Source organism: Cibotium barometz, chromosome 9 (genome assembly GCF_041138505.1).
Source record: "Cibotium barometz isolate CiBa-2024 chromosome 9, ASM4113850v1, whole genome shotgun sequence".
Taxonomy (NCBI): domain Eukaryota; kingdom Viridiplantae; phylum Streptophyta; class Polypodiopsida; order Cyatheales; family Cibotiaceae; genus Cibotium; species Cibotium barometz.
The window spans coordinates 17569599-17593170 of NC_141054.1; the positions used below are offsets into that span (position 1 = coordinate 17569599).

Consider the following 23572-nt stretch of genomic DNA (forward strand, 5'->3'; position numbering starts at 1 on the left):
ACAACATGCAAGGGTCGAGTCTGGAGAGTTACACTTAGCCAACCCTAATGAGGGTTAACGTATTGATATCAAGCCGCTACGGGCTCACTCCACCTCTTCTTGTGTCATCCAAGAAGAGATTCAATGGCTAGGTGGAGAGGAAGAAAAGACCTATGGAAAGCTCAACCTTAACTTGATGCCACATGCAAGAGGGACTCGGTAGAGACAAAGGAGAGGGGAGAGAAAGAGAGAGGTTAGAGCATCACTATCCCTGCAACAAGCACAAACCACCAATCAAGCATGCAAGCAAGTAAACACAATAAAGCATCAAGCATGCAAGCAAGCAAGTAAACACAAGCAAGCATCAAACATGCAAGTAAGCAAACACAAGCAAGCATCAAACATGCAAGCAAGCAAACACAAGCAAGCATATATCCGCAAGCTCAAATGAGACTAATGGGATTGTCCCTTTTCATACTACATAAAATGACATATACAAGAGCTCATAGATACAATGGCCGACCACCCATTTACAATTGGGGGCCCAAAACTAGTCTTTCTAGTCTTTTTACCTCTATGTACAACTATTCTTCGTGACCGATCATTACACAAGCGGGTAAGCTCGGTCATCCTAGCTCTCTTTTACATTAAGCGCTTTGCACGGTTACAAAAGATGGATTACATTAAGTGTAGCCATGCTAAAGGTAATGTAACCAAAGTAGTTAACATATCCCCTCCCTAATTAAGGTCCATCCTTGAAGCTGGTTGGATCTATCTGTAGTAGATCTAGTATGTTCGGATAAAGTCGCGACATAAGGTTGGAGTAGGGGGGGCTCAATGGAAGACTCTATAGCTTCTATAGAATAATTGTTTGAACTTCCTCCTGGGTGCTTGGGCATCTAGAGTTGTTTTCTGTGCCCCTGGTAAAATCCACTTCAGAGAATGGAGGTGAAATAATAGAGGGCATATTCTCATTAACTTTCTCATGAACTGCTGCCCACATCTCATTTGCCATGTCCTCGTTAGCATCAATAACTTCATCATTGCATGGGAAGGCAAGACTAGGTGATGGCAGAATGCCTTCTAGGTGTCAATTGGTGCAGACTTCTCGCTATGAGCTTGTGAGATCAGCTCACTTTTCATTTCCCAACTTGATGACACTTCTAGTATGGTTTCTAATGTTGGCTTGAGAGAAGTTGGGCCCCGAGGGATAGGTGGAGGTGGGCGCTCAAGTATTGATTGAGCTTCCCTAATGAGTTGCTGATGTACAGCTACATTGATCTTCTCCTCACGAGAGTTTGGGTATTCTTGAAGCTTCTTGGGTAGCTCAGATAAAGCTGCAATGCGACTTCTATGAGCATCAATGATGGCATCTAGAGTCTCATTCACCTTATCCACAAAAACAGAACCCCCAGAACTATCGTCGGTTGTAACAGCCTCATCTTGTTTAGCACTAGGCCGAGGTTGATGCTCCTCATGCACTTCTTGGGATGCAAAAGCTTGATCCTTCATGTTTTGTTTAGAGACTTCTTGAGAACTAGTGGACGCACTCTTAGTTTGCTTGTTGCGGTTCTTTTTCCTCTTAGTGGTCCTTTTTCTTTTGGAATGTAGGGTCTTGTCCACTTAGATTTGCCTTTGCATCCCTAGTTCGAGGTGTCTCATCAGTCTGCATTTCGGCATTTCGTGTCTGTGATCTAGTCATGACTCTAAGGGGCACGACATCCTCATTCTCTGATGAAGGTGGCGATGGAACTGCCTCTACAAAGTTGAGTGAGACCTTTGGTTGAGAGGTGCCTTCCTCATGTGGTTTCAGCAAACAATCCTTTGGAAAGTGTTCTACACAACACCCTAGACAATATCTTTCAATTGGTGGAAACTGTGGTACTGTTGTATTGGATCGAGCTGCTTGCCTTGGGCGATCTAGATGATCAGGAGCCCAATGGGGTTCTCCACACTCATATAACAAGGGTTTGGCTTCTACTTTCCTTTGGTGCCATTGACCTGAGGGGCCTGGAGTCCTAGGTTGGTAGCTGCCTAGCAACATCAAAGAATTTTGTCCAGTGCTTGGCTTGGATATGCGGGACTTTCAAAGAGATTTTCCTTGGATGAATGTGATGCATATTCCTCCTCCACATAGCTTGGGTTTACCAAGTCTCTACACATATTTGAATTGTCGTAGTCAACAGACCTCACAGGAGCAGGAGGTTGAGCTCCAAGTACAGGTCGTGCTTGCTCTTGTGCCATCGGTGGCTTACATTCATAATTAGTATACTGTTGATGCATTTATGGAGCCACTGCGCCCCTTTGCTGCTCACGCTCTTGTCTCATTCTTGCAATGCGAGTACATTCTTGTGTGGTGTGGGTATTATTCCAAGCACAGGCCTAGCACCACTTCTTTGTGCGTTTGTTTGTGACTAGAGGAGAAAAGTTATTACATTCTTTGGTTTTATGGTTACCACCACATGCTCCACAAAGATGAGGACCTGTAGGTAGTACACTCCTCATTCGTTGCTATTACTGTTGTTGTGGCTGCATGGGTGGGCGATAGGTTTGTCTCAATCTCCTTAGTACTAGGTTAGCTATCTGGTCTGGATTTACTAGTGCGCTAGACTCTGTACTTTGGTCATCACCCCACTGATCTCTAGGTTGCACCTCAGGGCCAGCACCATCTTGGAATTTGAAGTTATCTATGAGATCCATAGCATCATGGCAACGCTCATTGAAATTTGTATGTTTCTTTGCATAGAGATGTGTGTGCAGTGTTGAATTTTTGAGTCCTTTTAAGAAGAGAGAAATTAATTGACTCTGGATGGGCTTCTCATCTTCTAGGCAACGATTAATGTACTACTGCATCCTATTTACACAGTCTCTAACACTCTCAGTCTCGCCTTGCTTGAAAGAGTAGATAGTTGCTACTGTGTCATGCTGAATCCCCATCAAGGAAAAAGCAGCAATGAATCTCTCTTCCAAAACTCGTAAAGAAGATTTCTCTGAAGCCTCTAGTGCCTGAAACCAAGCAAGGGCATTTCCCTCAAGAGTGAGCCCAAACCCTTGAATTTGTGTATGCTTTGTCAGTCACTTGCTCAGCTCGAACTGCTTGCCTAAATGCTGCTACATAGTCATAAACACCATATTCGAGAATTTGGGAATCTCCCAATAGTTTGGGAATTCCAAATCAAAATGAGTCCCGTGAATTTGGGAATTTCATTAATTTGGAACCTTGAATATTGGTGAAGTATATTTATTGTATATGTAGAAGATATTGATAAAATCTTAAATAGGTGGTGTTAATAAACACCTTATCTTTGGCAACCTCTCCAGCATGGAAGTCTTTAGCTCAATGATTCTTGTAGATTGGCTTTAGCCTTCAAGACAACCTTTGGAGGGATTTTAATTTTTTTGGGAACTTTGGTAGCTTTTGTTATCCAAGAGAAAACAATTGTATCCACTCTCTCCCAACGTTGAGGGTCTTTCTTGTTGCACATCCAGTATTTATCCCAGCAATTCTGATATACCTCCTCATTTGTAGCATTTTGTCAACCACAAACTGGTGCCCAATATTGTATACAGATCTTTTGATAGTTGCTTGATTTTTTATTTGTATCAACCTCACTTTGTGCAACACCAAGCCATACTGGATATATTGGATGTGAAGGTCGAACAAGTACAAAGTCGTCTTTCTTGACATCTATCATTGGTTGAAATGCATCTTTTGGTCGCTTGCTGAGAGGACCACAGTAGTGGTCATTCAACTCCTCCAAGCCAAGAAAGTCATCCACATCATCTATGTCTTGAAATAATGTATCACCTTGTGTCCTTGGCCAAAAGTCCATGAATACTCTTGCTTCTTGGACATTTGGAGCTTGAAGTGCATCAAGCATGGTTTTCCAATAATCAATCACTGGTGTTATGAACTTTGTGTACTCCGCTTCAGGACCTTGTACACTTGACCATCTTTCCCAATACTTGAGATAGTCTTTGATTCCACTTACCACCTCTTGATGATCTTTAATATACTCAGACATGGGTAGCAAGGTTGGAAGACCCTTTGGAAGGGTAGGCTTTCCTGTTGTTGAGTCTCTTTTCCATAGTTCAATACCGCCTTCTCTTGGCAACCATTCTACTGACTTAGGATGGATCTTGTATTGCATTAGAGGTGTATCCCCTTACAGGTAGAAACGAAAGTGAAGTGGTTTTGAGTGACCAACAAGTGCATCCTTGGAGTCACATAAGTATCCTTCAATGTAACTCTTGAAGTCTAGTACATGTGTCAACAAAAAAGGAAAAGGCCTTGTTGACTGGCACAATTGAAAATGCCGCATAAGGTGAGGAAAAGTGAATGTCATGCTTGTTCTAAGCTTCTCTGAGAACTTGCTGAACATTGCATCAATGTCTTCATGTGTGTGACCCACCATGAGAAACCCAACTTGGATCATCTTGAAGGTCCCTCGTGCCACAAGCAATGATAAATATGCAAAGAGATAACGGTTTTTGTTTTCTGATCCACAATTATCTAGCTATAGCAACAAGTTCTCTGGTAGTCGTCTAAAACCTTGTTGTCCATCCTGTAGTATTATGTCCTCCATTTGTGTAGTAGTATGAGAACCTTGTTGCTGGTAGTCTAGTGCTTTCCTTGAGTTTAAAGCATTTAGCAACAAAGAGCTTGATCTTGGCATTCCATCTAGTTGTAGATCACCAGCTTCATGCCTGTCAAGTCGCTCCAAGTTCTTGAAACACAGAGACAATGAGGCAACTGTGAAGTTAGGATCATGGGGCCAAAGATCAATCGCAAAGTGCCCATATCTTCCTTCCCCATGCCCATGTGTGATCATGCCTGTCAAGGAAACTGGTAGTTGAGTGGATCTATCTGTCTCTTTTGATCGAACTCTCAACCTCGGGGTAGCTGTCTTTTGTTGGTCCATCTTGTCATGTATGATGCACAAGTTCTTTTCAGGATTTAGCACTGATGCTAGACGCCATCCATAGTATATGTTTCGACAACTTTGTTGTTGCAGCATGTGACTTCGACGCTTCCTCAATAGTATGTTGCGTTCTTCAAGGCATTTGGTTGCTACAAGTTGTTCTTTGATCTCTGAGTAGACACTACATTTGGAGAACTCGCTTGTCTTTGCTAAGGTGACATGCTTGAACTTTGTATTCCAAATTCGATTGAATGTGGACAAAGACATTTGCTTACATCCAATAGCATCTAATGTGGCATTCACTTCTCCCCATATGTCTATTTGCTTATAAACATCTGGGATGACCAATTGTGTCTCTCTGGAACCATGCTGCATGGTTCTACTTTTATGTGGCATTTGCTCTGCATTCTTCTCAATAAAGTCTCTCAAGATTGCCCTGCCCATTTGTGTGTGATCCCAAGCTGCTCTAATTGCTCCTTTATTGCCATGCATTACCCTCCTTACACCATTCTCAAAATGCAACCTATACCTATAGAAAGATGTTTTGGGGATGCCATGCATCCCATACCATGCCCTACCGTATACAACTTTCCCATTGAATATAAAACTGTATTTTCGTGTACCCATATTGTCAATGCGGAATGATGACTCCAAAACATCATAAACATAGTTGGTACGTTCTTCCAAATGTAACCCCTAGAAGTGCCTCCGCAATTGGTGTACTGCATCTCTATCAGCATATTGACAACACTTTGCAGGACAACAATCAATTGTAGCAACAAGTAAAACTGATTCCATTGAGGTTCTCAAGTTTGAAGCTTTGAGAGCAAGAATTCTAGGCCTTCTATTGATCATACAATATGATCTCTTCTGTAAGACAATGGATTTTGAACCTGAAATAAAGTCCTCAGTTTCCTCACACACATCTTTTATGCTCTCATTTGGAGATGTGAAAGCTTGTGTTTCCTGTTCATGTAGTAGTGGTGTACCATCATCAAAGGTGACCTGTTTGATAGGCCACCTAACCAAATTGACGCACTGAAGCATGTCACATGTGTCTGTCCCTGTAGTTGGATCAAGGATCTGATCTACCACCACACCCACATCTTCTTCTCCTAATAGATCAAAGTTAATCACATCATATGGAAATGTTAAGAGAATAATCCCTGTTCCAACATACTTCTCATTGCCTTCTGTCCAGAGCATCACTTTATGCTCTTTCCAACTTTCACGGATACTTGGAGTGTCCTCATCTCCAACAGCATTAAAATCATTAGAAGGTGGCACCGCATGATCATCATTAACAATCATGACGGCACCTGTAACAACCACCACATCTTTCTTTTCCCACTTTACAAAACTACCCACTGCCTGAATGACCTTTGTTGCATTGTTGTTTGGAAATGGCAAGCAAGCTACATCATTTAGGCAGTTGTCGATAGAAACTGACAAAAATCCATCTCCAAGGACTTGCCCATGGCATGTGTCAGTTGGACGTATTGCACATACTGTTCCAAGTGCAATAACATCTCGATCCATCATCAAATTGACACGATCCCCACAATGAAAGTCTTGGTCCATGTTGCTTGAGTAAGTGAAAAAATTTGAGATTTAATCATAAGCGATTGAGTGATCTTATATTCATCATAAGACATTTAATCATAAGAGATTGAGTGATCTTATATTCATCATAAGACATTTAATCATAAGAGATTGAGTGATCTTATATTCATCAAGTAATCACATAGCATTGATAATGAAAACATGCATTAATAGATGACAAGCTGAAGTATACATTGCAAAATTAGTGCAGTATTCCATTTTCCAGCATCATAAGAGAGAGAATAAATTTGACCACATGGCCAAAACTTGTTTTCTCAATGAACATGGTAGTATATCCTTGATCTAGATTACTTGAGTTACTAGATAAAAAAGGTCTATGTAGTCATCATTGCTTAGTTGAAATGGATGCTTTGACCATATGGCAAAAACTTCAATAGCCTATAATATATGCACATCATATCTTACTTTAGTGTATATGCACATCATATCTTACTTTAGTATAAAAAGTATTCATGGTGTGTGTGATGGTCTACATAATGTTTTAGCCACATGGACAAATTCTCGCACGGCTTATCATTCTTAAGACATGGGTAGATCATCTGTTACTTTTCCATGGGAAGACAATTTATTGTGTGCTAGTGTAGAGAATGTTTTAGCCACATGATCAAATCCTATCAAAGCTTATTGTTCTTATAATATGTACAAATCATATGTTACTTTTCCATGGAAGACAGTATATTGTGTGCTAGTGTAAAGAATGTTATAGCCACTGGTTGAATCCTCTCAAGGATTATCATTCTTAAAACATATGTAGATCATATGTTACTTTTTTGCGGAGGACACTTTATTATGCGCTAGTGTAGAGAATGTTTTAGCTACATGGTCCGATCCTCTCAAGGCTTATCATTCTTATAATATCTATAGATCATATGTTACTTTTTCATGGAAGACAATTTATTGTGAACTAGTGTAGAGAATGTTTTAGCCACATGGTTGAATCCTCTCAAGGATTATCATTCTTAAAATATACTTAGATCATATGTGACTTTTCCATGGGAAGACAATTTATGGTGTGCAAGTTTAGAGAATGTTTTAGCCACATGGTCGAATCCTCTCAAGGCTTATCGTTCTTAAAATATTTACAGGCCATATGTAACTTTTCGAAGGAAGACAATTTATTGTGTGCTAGTGTAGAGAATGTTTTAGCCGCATGGTCAAATTCTCTCAAGGTTTAATGTATTGCAGGCATAGTATGAATAAGATTTGGTTGGTGCAAAGTTTATGTCCACGTGGTAAGTAGAATAGTTATTAATATATTGGGAAGCACAAATGTTAGTGCATGCACAAGCAATAATTTTGGATGCAAAATTGAATAATCATATACCAATAGTTGGTATTATGGCCTAAATGTAGTGCACATTGTCAGTAATATACATCAAGAAGTAACTAATATGAGTTGTGTCAAATTAAAAAGTAGATTTATCCATATAATGAAAAGTAAAGGTCGTGAAAATAGAATAGCAAGATATGAATCTTATTTTATATGGCATTAATATTAGAATAGCCTCAACACCTCTTGAAATATCTATGTAGACATAGGAACTCTTTTAGCAAAGCAATAAATGATGCAAAATGAGTAATCCTATGTAACTAACTTATTACTTTCTATGTTGTCTTATAAAAAAATATATCAATAAATTAATATTATATTTAATAATATAATATTTTAATATTTATTATTTAATATAATATTTAAAAATATAACTTATTATCATAATATAAAATAATATTATATTATAATAGTATATTTTGGAATATAATAATATTATAATATTGTTCACTATAGTGGTGGATTTCTTGGAAACTCTAAACGACATTTGAGGCACTAGTTGCTATGGGCAATTGTAAGGTTCCCCCCTTCCACAAATAGGGGAAACGCTTAAGATAGTCCACTAAGTCTTATCTTAGAGAAAATTTTCTACTCATCGATACCTTGACCATACAGAGATTCAAGGATACGATTCATAGGTAAGACCTAGTTCTATCCCGCAAGGGGAGCGTGGTCTTCTAAAATCAAATCACCCATAGGGTAATTGATCACATAAATTGGACAACTACAAGACTTGATTTCTAGAGGCAACGCTTTTCTTTCCCTCATCCATGCAAGGCACAGTCGCTGGCCTAGTCTTCTAAAATAGAGTTGCCCGAGAACCTATTTATCTAGCGTAGGGCTTTCACTTAATCTGTTGGAAAGCTACCCGACTAATCGGGTCCACCCGTCCGTAGGATGGTGCCGTCGGGGCATTCCATCCTCCCACTTTCCACCCTACTCACGTGTCAATTTGTTTTCTAATTAATCCTACCACACTGTTTGACATAAAAAAACATATTCCTTAATTAAGGCCCTTTCCACAAGGTTTATTAAAACAGCCTTTTTCTACAATACAATCATACCAAAGACAAGATTTATAAAAACAAAGTTTAAACATGAATCAATTTTATACAAGCCAAACTGGCTCTCTTATTCTTTTCCTTTATACCGCCGATGATCTAGAATTCGGCCTTCCAGCCGCTACATGCTGGGCAAAACCCTACGGGACCATACACCTCATCGTCGGCCGCTGGCGAGGAGTCAAGCCGACCTGTCGCCCTCTCAGGCTCCATCGCTCGATCCTCCCGTCCCTCAGAGGGATGTCTGCGCACTAGGGTGGGCTAATTCACCGCACTAGCCTGGGCCCTCAGAACTAGGCAGCATCACAATCACTCGCCTCAATTGGCGAACCTCATTCTCCCAATGGTATGAGGGATACCATGGGCCAACTCCGGGCCTTACTAACGTCTCCGCCGTCCGGCTACACAAGCACAAGAACGGGGCAGCGTCAAGACAGGGATAAGTTGTACCTGTACCTTAATTTAACCAAGATAACAATCTATTTACTCACTAAACCATAGGACTAGGATCCATGTCACCTTCTTAAGAAAACAATCCTTTTCACAAAGATTTTAGCATTTTAACTTGAGATTGCGATAAGACATTCTTTATTAAGGCATATACTGATGTTTAAAAGAATACAAACTTTAAATGGTAAATCAATCAAACAGATCACTGTAACAATCAATAGAGAAGCGGGGGCCATACCTCAACCCCTAAGAATGATATATAATTGAAAAACAAAATATGTATATACCTTATAGAAATTTGTCGTTTATCGTTGTCTTTGCTCGTATTAACAAGAGCTTTAGAACTTGACATATGAGAATAGAGTCTTCTAATACCTTGTCTTTTGATTGAAATCATCCAATAATCTCCAAGCTTTATCTTCTCTTACTCATACTGTGACTCTTCTCTCTTTCTAAGGTCTATGGCAAAATAGCCTTCTCTTACTGGACTACGGTCTACTATTCTTTCTCTACAAGAAAAGCTATGGAGTTTGTCTTTTCCTTTGAAAGACCATAGAAATCTAAGCTTCTTTTCTAAGATATTAGATAAGAATGAAGGGATATATGCATCTCAAACTCTAGGATTACCTTGAGACTACTTGCTGCCTTCTCACAGTTTTCTCTGTGTAGAGACCCTGACAGAAATAGAAAACTGTTTCGGCCATAACTCTCTGATAAAAACTCAAAATATGGTCATGTAACCAGTAAAAAGAACGGGAAGGTATCTGGTCTACAAGCCAGCGCGGGCAGAATAGGCAAAAACGTCTGTATATAGCCGCAAACGCACCATCTTTAGAAACGCGTTGTTTTTCCTTATTTTTAGTATGCATGGACTCTAAATGTGTAAAAGTACTCTAAATATGACCTCTTATCACCCAAAATCGAAATTCTATTTTTGGGAATATTTATCTCTTCATAGAACTATTCTTATGTTCTTATTTCTTTTAGGATTTTTGGAGCTAATATTTTTATTCTAACACTTTTCTAATGTTTCTAGCCTTATTGTCTCACTCTTTCTAATTACACTCTCTTTTCTTATTGAAATCTATATTAAAAGAGACACATACATACATGGCTTGGGAGGGACCTTACAGCAATGATCCCTAATGGGGGTCTAGGAGGCAGCACCCTTGGTGGGGTCTGGGGGCAACGTCTCGAGCCGGGGGTCCGGGGGGCAGCGCCCCCCGGTGTGGGGGTCTGGGGGCAACGCCCCCAGCCGGGGGTCCGGGGGGCAACGCCCCCAGTGGGGGACGAGGGGCAACGCCCCCAGTGGCGGGGTCCCACGGTAAGACCTATGTGTGATATGAAAAAAAATCGATTGCTTAATTCTTATTACGAACTTTGATAAAAGTGATTTTTTAAAGATAATTCCATTTATTGTCAAACGTCCATTTTTTATAAACGTTCTCATTAAATGTGATATATTCTTGAGAATATATGCTTCATTAAAGAAGATATCCTTTAATGATGTGAACCTAAAAGTGATTTTTTTAAATAATTCCATTTATTGTCAAACGTCCATTTTTTATAAATGTTCTTCATTAAATGTGATATATTCTTGAGAATATATGCTTCATTAAAGAAGATATCCTTTACTGATGTTTCTAAGAATTTGAATTTGGCCTTCTCTTTCTATCTTCTCTCTCTACGATTTCCCTCTTCTCCTAAAAACGTACTCTTCTTCTTGCTCGCACTTTCGACCCTGGTTTTTGTTCTTGCTCTCTCTGTGATGTTTTCTCTACATTACGCCTCACCTAAGCTCTCTAATGAAAAGATTTAGTTGTGCTTAAGCAAGATTTTGACCCTTCATGTATGTTTCATCTGCATATCTACTTCTTTTCATCTTCTTGTTTCTGTCTTCACACGCTAATCAGACGCTAATTAGAAGCGACTTTTCCAGCAAGCTTCGCAACAACAACAGTCATTCACAATATTGACGCTAATCAGAACTTTGCCAGCAAGCATCGTAACCATAGCCATTTAAAGGTAGGCTCTCTGCCTCATGCATGTTCTTTGTTTTCTTGATTTTTTGGTTCATAATACTTAATTACATAAATAATCTTTCTTAATCATAATTAGCCTAGTAAGATAAATGAGATCATATAGTACATTCATGACATAAAAATAAAAATATGGTTAACTTCACACCCAGTTTTCTTAAAATCGAGAATGTTTCTTGACTAAGAGCCTACTTGAAAAAACAAACAATGCAAAAATAAGAAAACAAGTATGAAACTAACCTTGATCAGTTTTTCAACACTTTTGTTATGGCAAAGATGCGACCTTGTCCCTTTGAGAATGCTTCTGTCTTGCTGATTCTTCTTGTATGCTGCGTTGACCTTGCTTGTATAAGCGTACTTCTATATACTTCTTGCACATATGTGTAATCACTCGCTATGCAGAAAATAGTGATCTATCCATGTAGCACAATAGAGACTAATTGGACATTGTAGAATAATTCTCTGTATATGTATGCATTTCACATGAAATGACTTTTTCAAGACACACATATACTTGTGCTTACAAAAGAGGTAACAAAAATATACTTCTGGTTATTTGATGCTTCAAACAAAAGTGACTGTGTCGCCAAAAGCCATGGTCAATATGAAAGCTTCTTTCTGAAATAGCCATAGGATATTGCCTTGTGGTCAAATCTTTGTACCTCAACTATTAGACGTAACATGTTGTGTCTCTATTGCATATCAGACTAAAATCGGATGAAAGTAAGAAAATCGTGCATACTTTCAATGTCACATAATAATATGGCTAAAATCCATGGGCACCTATGTCTGATTGTTACATGAAATTATGGTTAAAATCCATGGACACCTAGGTTATTAAGATGGTTCTTTTTGTGTTCTAATTTTTTTTAATCATCTTATATCCAAGATCACTTGTACATTGAAAGGATTTAAGGAAGTTGGCCAAGTAGAGCTGTCTTCTAAGAGTAAAACCAAACATAGCAAAGTTTTTACCATATGGTCAAATTCTATAGAAGACATCTCCTTCAAAAACCCATGCTACACATAGAATATAAATTATCAAATGGCCACTTTCATGACAATATGTCCACGATGAATCTATGACGATGTCTACATGAAATTTGGTATTACAAAAAAACCAAACATTGTGGCATGAGAGTATGGATAAAATCCATGCTCACTTCTGTATATCCATTAGTGATCTCTAACATTAGTGCTCTCCATTGTCACAAGATTTGTTCATATGGTCAAATTCTACCTTATAATTATTACATTCAACATTTTGGACACATAGGCTTTTGCCTTGTGGTCAAATCTTTGTATCTCAATTGTTACATGTAACACATTGTCTCTCTATTTCATGTCAAACAAAATTTGAAATTATGGAAAAAAAAGTAAGAAAATCATGTATTCTTTCAATGTTGCATAATAGTATGGCTAAAATCCACGAGCACCTATGTTTGATTATTGCATGGAATCATGCTTGACAATCTTTCATGCAAGTACCATATGCAAGTTGGAAGTGTTGACTTCCTACCAATGGCCAAGAGTCTTGCTTTTGGGGCCATGGATTCATTTGTTGTGTTGACACTTGTGACCATGGAGAAAAGCTTCATCAATCTAGATCGATATGTTGGAAATTCCAACAAGCCATACATTTTGGATAATGAATCCATTGAAGCCATTGACAAAGAAGGAAAGGATGGAGAGCTTGAAGAAGAACAAACTATTGCAAAGGCCATATTTAGAAAGAAAAAGGAGGTCATCAAGGCTACAATCAAGGCATTCAATGATGCACATGAGGTTGTATGTGATATATTCTCATGTGGTGTTGCATCAACGCTCGCATTGGAACATCACATGAAGACTATTGCAGTGGTGTGCAATAGTCAAGAGCAAAGAGAGATTGAAGCGGCATGTTGGAGAGCCCATGAGAGCGCCAACCCACCTACAAGTGCTCAAGAGGTTCTTCCCATTGGTGCTCTAGCTCTTGACCTACCGCCGGAGGGTGTGGATGAATCAAGCCAAGACATAGCAAATATTATTATGAAAGAGAGGTTGAAGGCTACTTCAGGTGTTTGAACCTCTCTATCTCTAACTTTTGTCAATGAGAACACTATGGTGTAAGGTTGAACTTGTGTTTTGGAGGATGATTTCATGACATAACATTTCCTACATATTTTCTCATTTTGTGGTGCTATCTAAAGCAAGCCTTACAAGCCTATTTCTCTCAGTTTTGTGTTTATAGTTTAAGAGTCCTTATTTCTAGAAATATTTTCATCATATTGTGCCTAAAATTGGTTTCAAAAAGTTTGTGCTTCTGTATTAAAATACAAGTATGAAGTACATGATAATGTTGGAAGAAATATTTTCTTGTATGGTATAGCTAGAATGCTTCAATCAATTGCTATTACATTACTTTGATCCAAATGTTGGTATTGGTTTTCTCTAAAGTTTTGTGTCCAATATTTTGCCATGTGGTCAAATATATTAGAAGAAAATGTTTTGTGTCATACAACTACATTGAGTTTTTCAATTTCAATTGCAGTGCTTTGATTGAAACATTGGTATGACTTGTATTATCAAAGGTGTCAATGTGGTGTCTATTGATATTAGGCCACATGATCTAATATTTTTTCTCTTGAAATATGTTTTTCTAAGTATACTCAACATGCATGTCCTACATGCACATCAATGTGGAATATTGTAGCATGTGTGTATGGAAAAATATTCTAAAATGTTCATTGCAACTATATACATTGTTGTATCTTAATTCAATAGTCATATAATATTACTTTTTGAGATTTTTTTGCCAGATGGTCAAAAATATATTTTGATGAAGTATCTACCATCCATGCATACTATTTGCATATTAAATTTAATGTCTTATACAATGTATATATGGAATAGTACAATAAACTTAGCCTTATTGAACTATATATAATGTTTTTATCTTAGCTTACTAGCTCTAAAATGAAAAAAAAAACTTGTAAGAGACTAGATGTCTATTTTGTTCTTAACCTTTGTGTTGTATGATAGAATGATTCAAATTTGACTAAGAATAGTCTATTTGCATATTTGGCAGATTTGAGCAGAGCAAACAAAGTAAGTGATGTGGCCTTGGCGAAAAGTGCTACCAAACTATGTGTGATACTTGATCTCAATGGTCTTCTTTTACAACGTTGTTTTTCCACATCAAAGAGGTTCCAAAGTTTTTGAGTGGGCAAGCAATGGGTTGTTCTTCGACCAGGATGCATTGAGTTTCTTGAAGCTACATTTGCAAGATTCCAAGTGGGAGTTTGGTCTACAGCTTCACACAAAAATGTCATCGCAATAATCAATTGCTTGGAGAGCTATGCAAAAAGGAGATATCCTTTTTTCATGATTTGGGGACAGGAGAAATGCCATACGCATCCACTCAAGATCATCTATCGGCCAGACAAGATGGGGGTGGAAGCAATGTTCAAGCCCCTTCAGTATGTGTGGAACGAATATGGCAATGTTTGTGAACATAGCAAGACTATTTTGATAGATGATAGTCCCTACAAGGGGTGTCCTAACCCTCTTGAGAACTGCATCTATCCACAGACATTTGATGTTAACCAAGGAGACTCAATCTTGATTGAGGAACTTCTACCCTACTTGACTCGCTTAAGTGGATCCCATGATGCACGTGAAGTCATAAAATTTGATTGATGTGGACTTGGGCCAGTTCAATATGGACATGAGTTGTACACACAATTCAAGGTTGTGATTGACACATGGCTTAAAGGAGATGATAATGCTATGTCATCTTCATCATCAGTACAACCCAAGAACATCAATCGTGGAGATGGAATATATATGAATCAATCTTCAATCACTTCTTGCTTGAAGATATCATCAATTGTACAAGGATCATCATCAAGAGTCTCAATTCATCCAACCCATCCATTGGGTGTCTCACAAGTATCGAGGTTAAAGTAGATTCCTTTGGTTTCTACTCTAAAGGATATGGAAGCAATGCAACTTGCTCATCAGCTAGGATATAAGGATGACTACATAAATGGTCGTGTAGCTAGACACTTCATAAAAAACCTTCAAAAATTGTACTTTCCACGAAAATGATGTGACACAAAAATAATACACTCTTTTCTACAACTTGTACCTTGGTGTTTATAAATGCGTTCAACATCAGAGAGACTAGCTCAAGATTTCTGGATTGATTTCATGGAAGAATTCATTGTATTATATACAAGCTCCTCAATGAAGAATGATATTCTAAATGTAATTTGATGGAGAAAATGTGTTTTTATGAAAAGGTATACTAATTGTGCTTTGATATTAAATGAATGCGTGCATGAATGCAAAATATACTAGAAAAGTTTAAATCTCAAATTAGTCTCGGTATTGTTGTTTTGAATTTTATTTTCAAGTATATTGTTGAAGTTATATTGGAAGAAGCAATTTCTTGTATGGTAGCTAGAATGCTTGAATCAATTCCAATTGCATTACTTTGATCCAAATATTTGTCTAAAGTGTTGGATCTTTGGATGTTTTACCACATGGTCAAATATATAGGAAGAATTTTTTTTGTATCATATAGCTACAATGCTTTTGCCAATTGCAATTGCACTGCTTTGATTGAAATATTGGTATGACTTATATTATCAAAGGTATCAAGTTGGTGTCTATTGATATTTGGCCACATGGTCGAATATTTTTCCTCTTAAAATATGTTTTTCTAAGTATGATCTACACATATGTCTTGTATGCATATTAATGTGGGAAGTGTTGTAGCATGTGTGTATGGAAATATATTATAAAATGTTCATTGCAACTATATGCATTGTTGCTTCTTAATTCAATAGTCCTATAATATTGTCTTTTGTGATCTTTGGCCACACGGTCAAAAATATACTTTTATGAAGTATCTTGTGGTCATGTAGCTAGACACTTCATTAAAAAACTTTAGAATTTTATCTTTCGCAAAAATGATGTGACAAGGCAACAATACATTCATGTCTCTAACTTATACCTTGGTGTTTATAATTGGAGACTAGCTCAAGGTTTTTGGGTTGTGATTTCATCGAAGACTTGATTGTTTTGTAAACAAGATCATCGTGGAAGATTGATATTCTAACTATATTTTGATGGAGAGAACGGGCTTTGATGAAAAAATATACCAACTGTGCTTTGATATTAAATGACTACAGTATGAATGCAAAGTATACTAGATATATTAAATCTCAAATTAGTCTCATTATTGTTGTTTTGATTTTTATTTTCAAGGGTAACGTAGATATCCTTTTTCCAACTTAGCAACATTCAGCACAAATATAGACAAAAAGAATATAGTGTGCTTTGATCTCAAATAATTCTAAGTAATATTTTTTGGGATTTTCTTTTCGAGACTATTAACCACACATACATATTCTTTCGAACTTACTAGAAAGAGCTAACCAGAATTATAACCATACTATTATATTGTATGGCGACTATGCATATGTAGTCAAAGGTCAAGGGTTGGAGAGAGAGAGAGAGAGAGAGAGAGAGAGAGAGAGAGAGAGAATGCATTGATGTCCAAGCATCATGTATTAATATAAAGTGAAGTAAAGAAGAAATTCCTTAGGAAAACACACATACTCTATAGTTTTCTAGTTATTTTTTCAAAATTTAATTTGCTTTATTCTCATAGATAAGGTAAACTTTTAGGTTTGGCTATAAAAATATAAATATTTCTATACAAAATGCACAAAAAATAGGTCTATTTCTCAAAGTGGGACTTAGGAAATTCCCAAATTTCCCAATATGGTGTTCATATGGATCTCCCGACCCTTCGTACTTCTTTACCAGTTTCTGAAGAGTTGATGGCCTTACTCGTCTTGAATACTCATCATCAGGCCTATGGCCTCTCACTCTCAGTGGTTCCTCTCTTTGGTAAGGTGGTCCATATGCATCCCGAATTGGTGTGGGTCCCCTATTACCTACCTCACCAACCCTCTCCAAAGATCCTGCTACCCGCATTTCAGGAGGAGCATTTATGGGAGGCCGAGTTGGCTCCCCTACCCTCCTCCAATTGTCATAGTGAGAGAAACGTTGTTGTGGTGTGATCTGTGGTCGCGCTTTTGGTGTAGGATAATATCTTGGTGCTAGAGTTGGGCTACTTGCAGTGGTCCACTTTGATGTTGAGGGTCCCTCTCTAGTGAACTCTCATAGGGGAGGAGCAACAGTTTCTCCAAGAAAGGCTGTCTCTCCTGGTTTAGTTGTATTAGTAGAGAACACTTCCATGAATAATGGTTGTCCTCTCAATGTGAGCTCACGAATCTCCTTCCAATCTAAGGTTCGGTATTCATTGGCCCATGTATCAATGATTCGGTTCTTGTATCCTACAAGCTTCTCGACTACCACCACAAGTGCTAGAGGAAGATCTAGCTCTGGCAATCTAGTTGTGGCATAATATCCTTCTAAAGAGTCCTTATAGACCTCTTGAAGTGGGTCATCCTGAAAGACCTTTGTCATCACTGAAATTTATCGTACAAACTCCCATTGGGGTTCTCAGCCCCTGATCCATTTTGCTCTTGCCTTTCCTTTCCCTTTCTAAATTTAGATCTACAAAAAGTAAATCATCTATGGATGGCTTTGAGGACTGGGCACTGGATGGTCTAGGCATGTCTGGCTCAATGAGCCAATCATCTCTAGACTCCCTTGCTCCGGAAGGCTTTGATAAATCTAGGAACTCACTGTTACAGAGCTCTCCTAATTTGTCTACATTCTCTGGATGATAGGTGACTTCATATAGCGAACACCATCTCCACCCATGTACATGTTACCCTGGTCATTGACTAGAGGTGCTCTATCAAGCTCTCAGAAAAAGTCCGCAATCTTAACGAGATACCGTTGTGGATCCCTAAAGATCTCAGCTTCTTGAGAATTTGTGTAGACATATTGAAGTCTCACATTGAGTGGTAACCCCATGATGTCGGCTTCAAATGGATTGAAAGATCTTGTGGGTGTCCTATTTGGGACTAAGGGATGACTATTTGACGGCCCTAGATTGTCCATAGACAATGAGCTAGTTGTCCTGGAAATGGTATGAGATTGGGATTCGGAAAAGTTTTCAGCAATATCTGCCAAATTTCCTACTGATTGGGTCCCACTTTCTTGCGTAGGCACTCTAGAAGGTGCCCTAGACTCTATATGACATCCTGACTGCAAGTGCATAAGGTCAAATTTTAAGGTTTTTTTTTTCAAAAAAAATCCCAAAAATTTTCAAGTTGGCTTCAAACTTTGCCAGAACCCATATTGAACCCCCTCGAACACATTAGGCCAAAAAAATAGCGTATTTTTCAGGATCAAAAATCGCCTAAAGTTTACTAGTTTCCCATACTGACTCACTATAGGAAAATGGTTCCAGGACCGAGATTTCGACGATGGGTGTTTTCTAACTCCTCTCGAAAAGTTAGATAACCTCCCAATCTTTTGCGGCAAAAAATGAAAAATTTTCCAGACACTTTTTTTTTTGCACCGCTTTATCCGACGGTGGCAGTCTTTATGGTGCGGTGTGTGGGTCTCTCCGTGCAGTGCGCTGCTCATGCACAGCCGCCTTCTTTTATTATTATTATTTTTTTCTTTTTTGAAGTACGTGTGCAGTGAACTAAATGTGTGTGCAGCTATGAGATTTGCAGCGAATTCAAAATGTTCAATCTTCATGTGTGTGTACAGATTTCAATTTCTCTACAGGTGCAACTTTAATAGAGAACTAAAATGTAGAAAATTAAAGATGCAGAAAACTAAACTAAGCTAAGAACAGAAAATAAAACGAACATGCAAAAATTTGAAACTATAAAAATTATCCTCAAACAGAATGACAGAAATACAAAATAGGCCTCTCTTTTTTGCACACAAATTGAAATCGGCAGGTTTAGCGCCTACCTCCAATCCTTCCCGTGTGTTGAATCCTTGTTCTGACCTCAAGGGAGAAGCATAGCTAGCCAATCGCACTCAAATTGTAAGATAAATAAAGAGAATTTAACAACAGATTAGTCTTAAATAAGTACCAAAATTAGTCCCAAAGCCTGCTCTCCTATCCCATAGTTTTGCAACCGATTGGAGCTTAACAAGGAGTGGTAGTGTGTGTATGGTGCTCAACTAATGTAGGCACTCGCTCCCCGATAGCGGCGCCATTGTAGAGCGGTTCTCTCTACCATGCAATATAGTGCTCATAGAGTACTACCGATCAACAAATGTGTTGAGAAACACAATGTCAATCCGAGGACTCGACCCGATTAGTGCATGAAGGCTTATCCCATGAGGGAGAGCTCACATACACAAACCACCACTTGACGATTCAACCATTCAACACCTCAATCAATCTCTCAATCCCTTAAATCCACTACACTAATCAAGAGAACAAGCAATGCATGGCAATCCCTTAATCCCATTCAAACATTGATTAAATCTTTTTTTTTCGAGAAAAGATCCTTTCATTAGTTATATAAAAACGCCCGAAGGGCTACAAAAGATCTCTCCTGCTCATAAGAGAAACAGAGCAGTGAATACAGCATGGCAGCCTAGGAGACTCTCCCTAGGTGCTGCAAAATACAAGCATCAGTACAAAGGACTGAGAGGCTAAATCATACAATAGGGGGGGAAGAGCCAAACAGGTGGCCTGTAGTGCCCAACGGCGGGGGGATCCCGTGTGTAAGGTGTAGAAGGGGCCACAGCGCCAAGTGGTGTGAAAGGCCTGGCGCCGCAAGATCGCCTCATTCGAGTCTCCCCAGATACAGTCGTACTGTCCTCGTAGGGTGTGGATCAACTCCTACCAAATCCCCCGTACAGTTTCTACTGGTGGCTCCAATCTCCCCTCAAAGGCCGTAAAGCACCGGACCCTCCAGGTGAACCAGATGGTGAGGCTACTGAGGAGCTCCCATCGTAAATCCCTCTCCTGTGTCCAGCTGGCAGACGAGAAATCCGGTGCCGAAACCAGGCGAGGCTGGCCCCTAATAAATCTGATGGCTTGACTGCCCTGCTCCATCTCATAGCCCATAGCAGGCCCTGAGATGAAGTCGACCAAGCAGCGGCACCCCACGTAAACATACCCTCTGGAGAGAGGGGAGCCAGAATACGCAGCATCCACAGCCAAATCTGCTACGCCGCCTGAGGGAAATCCCAAAGGCAATGTCTCTGTGTCTCCATAGGGTGGCCGCATCGGACACAGGCCGCCGGAAGACCGCTGTAAACAAGCCAAGTGCCAATTGCTGAGCCCCTGTGGGCGACCAGCCTGAAAAGTCGAGATCCTGCGGGCCTGTCGACTAGCCCAGAGCCGAGCCCAAAAATCCTCCAGGAACTCCTGCCGCCAATGCCCCACTGCTGCTAGAGAGACCATCCTCCTCACCGTCAAAATATGCCGCCCCAGCCGAACAGTATACTGGAAAAAGGTAATCTCTGTGGCCTCAAGGGATGCATAAGGATCATACCACTCGTACTCCCCGGGGTCCCACTGTAGCCGGGCCAAGGGGCGCGCTGCATATGCCCATATGCGCCAATCCGAGAGCACATTAGCAGGGTCGGGGTCAATATACCACTTTCGAGAAGCGGCGGCCACTACCCAAATCCTCTGAAAGGTGCACTCTGCAACCAAAGGCGACTCCACCTCCACTCTCTGGAGTCTGTCCTCATCCTAAATCTCATAGTAGAGGCAACTGCCATCCTCAGTGCAAGCTCTGACAGCAATGAGGATCTCCAATTGTGTAAAGGCTCCCATCCACCTGTTGGCTATATATAGAATGTCTCTATATATAGCCCTAGGATCTCCTCTATATATACTCATCTATTGTGTGTATTCCACACACTTTGGGGATTCAATATTGTGTCTCGTGTGCTTCTCTCTCATCTCTATCATGCTATCGCCTCCATCTCTAACATGGTATCAGAGCTATGGTTCTACGTGAACCTAGAGATCTCCACAGGTCAAAGTCTATCCGTCTCCATACGAAGGAACTCTGTGTTTCTGGTTTGAAGAAAAAAAAAGCAAGGTGAGGATAGAGAGAAGCCTGCGCAACAGCAACAATCTATCCGTCTCCATACGAAGGAACTCTGTGTTTCTGGTTTGAAGAAATAAAAGCAAGGTGAGGATAGAAAGCAGCCTGCGCAACAGCAACAATAGCCTAAAACGGAAATCTTGAGCACGTAGCTTCGTCCGCGTAAGTCGAAGCTAGGGTTTCGTCTACAGGCTGATCTCCCAGAACTGTTTGGCTATGGCGGACTACTGGCGCTACTCTGACATGATGGCTCCTAGACAAATCCATGCGAAACGCCCGAGAGCGGATTACGATGAGCTCCCTTTACCTGGAGCAGCCAGTTATGGTCGTGGAGAGGTTCGTTATGATGAACGAGATGGGCGCATGCCATGGAGAGATCCGGAACCCCTCGATTTCGGTACCGACTACAAAAGAAGCGAGGTGGCATATGCTTCGGGTGGTATGACTGGTGCAGATGTATTGGGTCTGGTCTGGAGGATCCTAGCATGATGGGACAGGGTGGCAGGTTGCTGGGTCTGGATACCAGCATGATGAAGGGTGTCAATGTTGGTGTAAATGGAGGGAGATCTGATTACCTTCCAAGGCAAGATAGTCAAGGAGCACGATTAAGGGGCCCTGGTCTTCTGCCACCAGATGTTTCACCAGATGAAGGGCTTCCATCTGACTGCTCTCGCAGGGAAGCAGCTCATGTTTTTCGCCCTTTCCTTGGGTTTAAGGAAGTTCGCCTTGTGCACAAAGAGTCAAGGCGGCTGGGAGGAGATACGTTTGTCTTGTGCTTTGTAGAATTTACAGATTCGAGATGTGCTGCTATTGCATTGGAGGCTTTGCAAGGTATGCATCAGAATCCCTCTTGGAAATTGATGAGCTGGGTGATGATTACACAAATGAATGATGTTAGAAGCCTAAAGTGTAGCCTTGTGAGGCTCACAATGCAGGCTGTTAAGGGTAAACATGCTTGGAGCTAGGGTGAGAATAAACATTGAACTCTGTCTTCAGGCTTTGATCCTAAGAGTTTACTTGACATCAGAATGGTCTATGAGTGGCAAGCTAATCTAAAGTGTAGCCCTGTGAGGCTCACAATGCAGGCTGTTTAGGGTAAACATGCTTGGAGCTAGGGTGAGAATAAACATTGAACTCTGTCTTCAGGCTTTGATCCTAAGAGTTTACTTGACATCAGAATGGTCTATGAGTGGCAAGCTAGTAGGGTATGAAACACATGAATAGCGTGTTCTGAACGAGTTCGGAATGTTTTGATGCTTTCCAAGGATGCTTCTATTGGTGTACAGAATGGTCGATGAGCGGCAAGATAAGTGCAGGTGTTGTAAGAGCCTCTTTGATAGGTATGATTCTCATATTAAATCCTCAAGAAAAGGTATGTCAATTGTTTCTTCTCGTGCGTGGAGGATACTCAAATCTCTCGTGCGTGGAGGATACTCAAATCTCACTTTTCAGATGAGGAGCTGATAGGTATGATTCTCATATTAAATCCTCAACAATTGTTTCTCCCTTCTCGTGCGTGGAGGATACTCAAATCTCACTTTTCAGATGAGGAGCTGATAGGTATGATTCTCATATTAAATCCTCAATGATTGTGATGCTTTTAAATGCATCTTGTTTCTTTCATATTGATGGAATACTTTTCAGATGAGGAGCTGATAGGTATGATTCTCATATTAAATCCTCAATTGTTTCTCCCATATTGATTGTGATGCTTTTAAATACATCTTGTTTCTTTCATATTGATGGAATGTGCATCCATTGACTTGGTTACATGTTTTTGATGTTGGTTGACTATGTTTCCATGGATCGTTGTTCCATGTTTTGTTGTTGTTGGTCATTCCAAGCTACATGTTTCGTTGATGTTGGTTCACTTGGCTAATCTATATTGGTTGATTGTGTTTCCATGGATTTTATCCATGATGCCGTGGTGTTGTTCCGTGGTGATGGTTACACATTTCATAGATATTAGTTGACTATGCTCCCATGGAAAAGATATTGGTTGACTATGTTCCCATGGAAAAGATCCATGATGCCATGGTGCTGTTTTATGATGATTTTTCAAACATACATATATGGATGCTTTTTCGTCAAAATGTCCACGATGCCATGGTGCTGTTCCATGATGATGGTTACATGTTTCGTCGATGATGGTTGACTACGTTTC

At 39.7% G+C, this 23572-nt stretch overlaps 1 protein-coding gene across 1 annotated transcript; it reads left to right on the top strand.

The window, feature by feature from the left end:
- Positions 1-21536: 21536 nt before the first annotated feature.
- Positions 21537-22373, top strand: LOC147635303 (RNA-binding protein 1-like). Its single transcript, XM_086802251.1, has 2 exons — positions 21537-21876; positions 21945-22373. The coding sequence occupies exons 1-2, from the start codon at positions 21625-21627 to the stop codon at positions 22371-22373; spliced, it is 681 nt and encodes a 226-aa protein (XP_086658377.1). The 5' UTR covers positions 21537-21624.
- The last annotated feature ends 1199 nt before the right edge of the window (positions 22374-23572 follow it).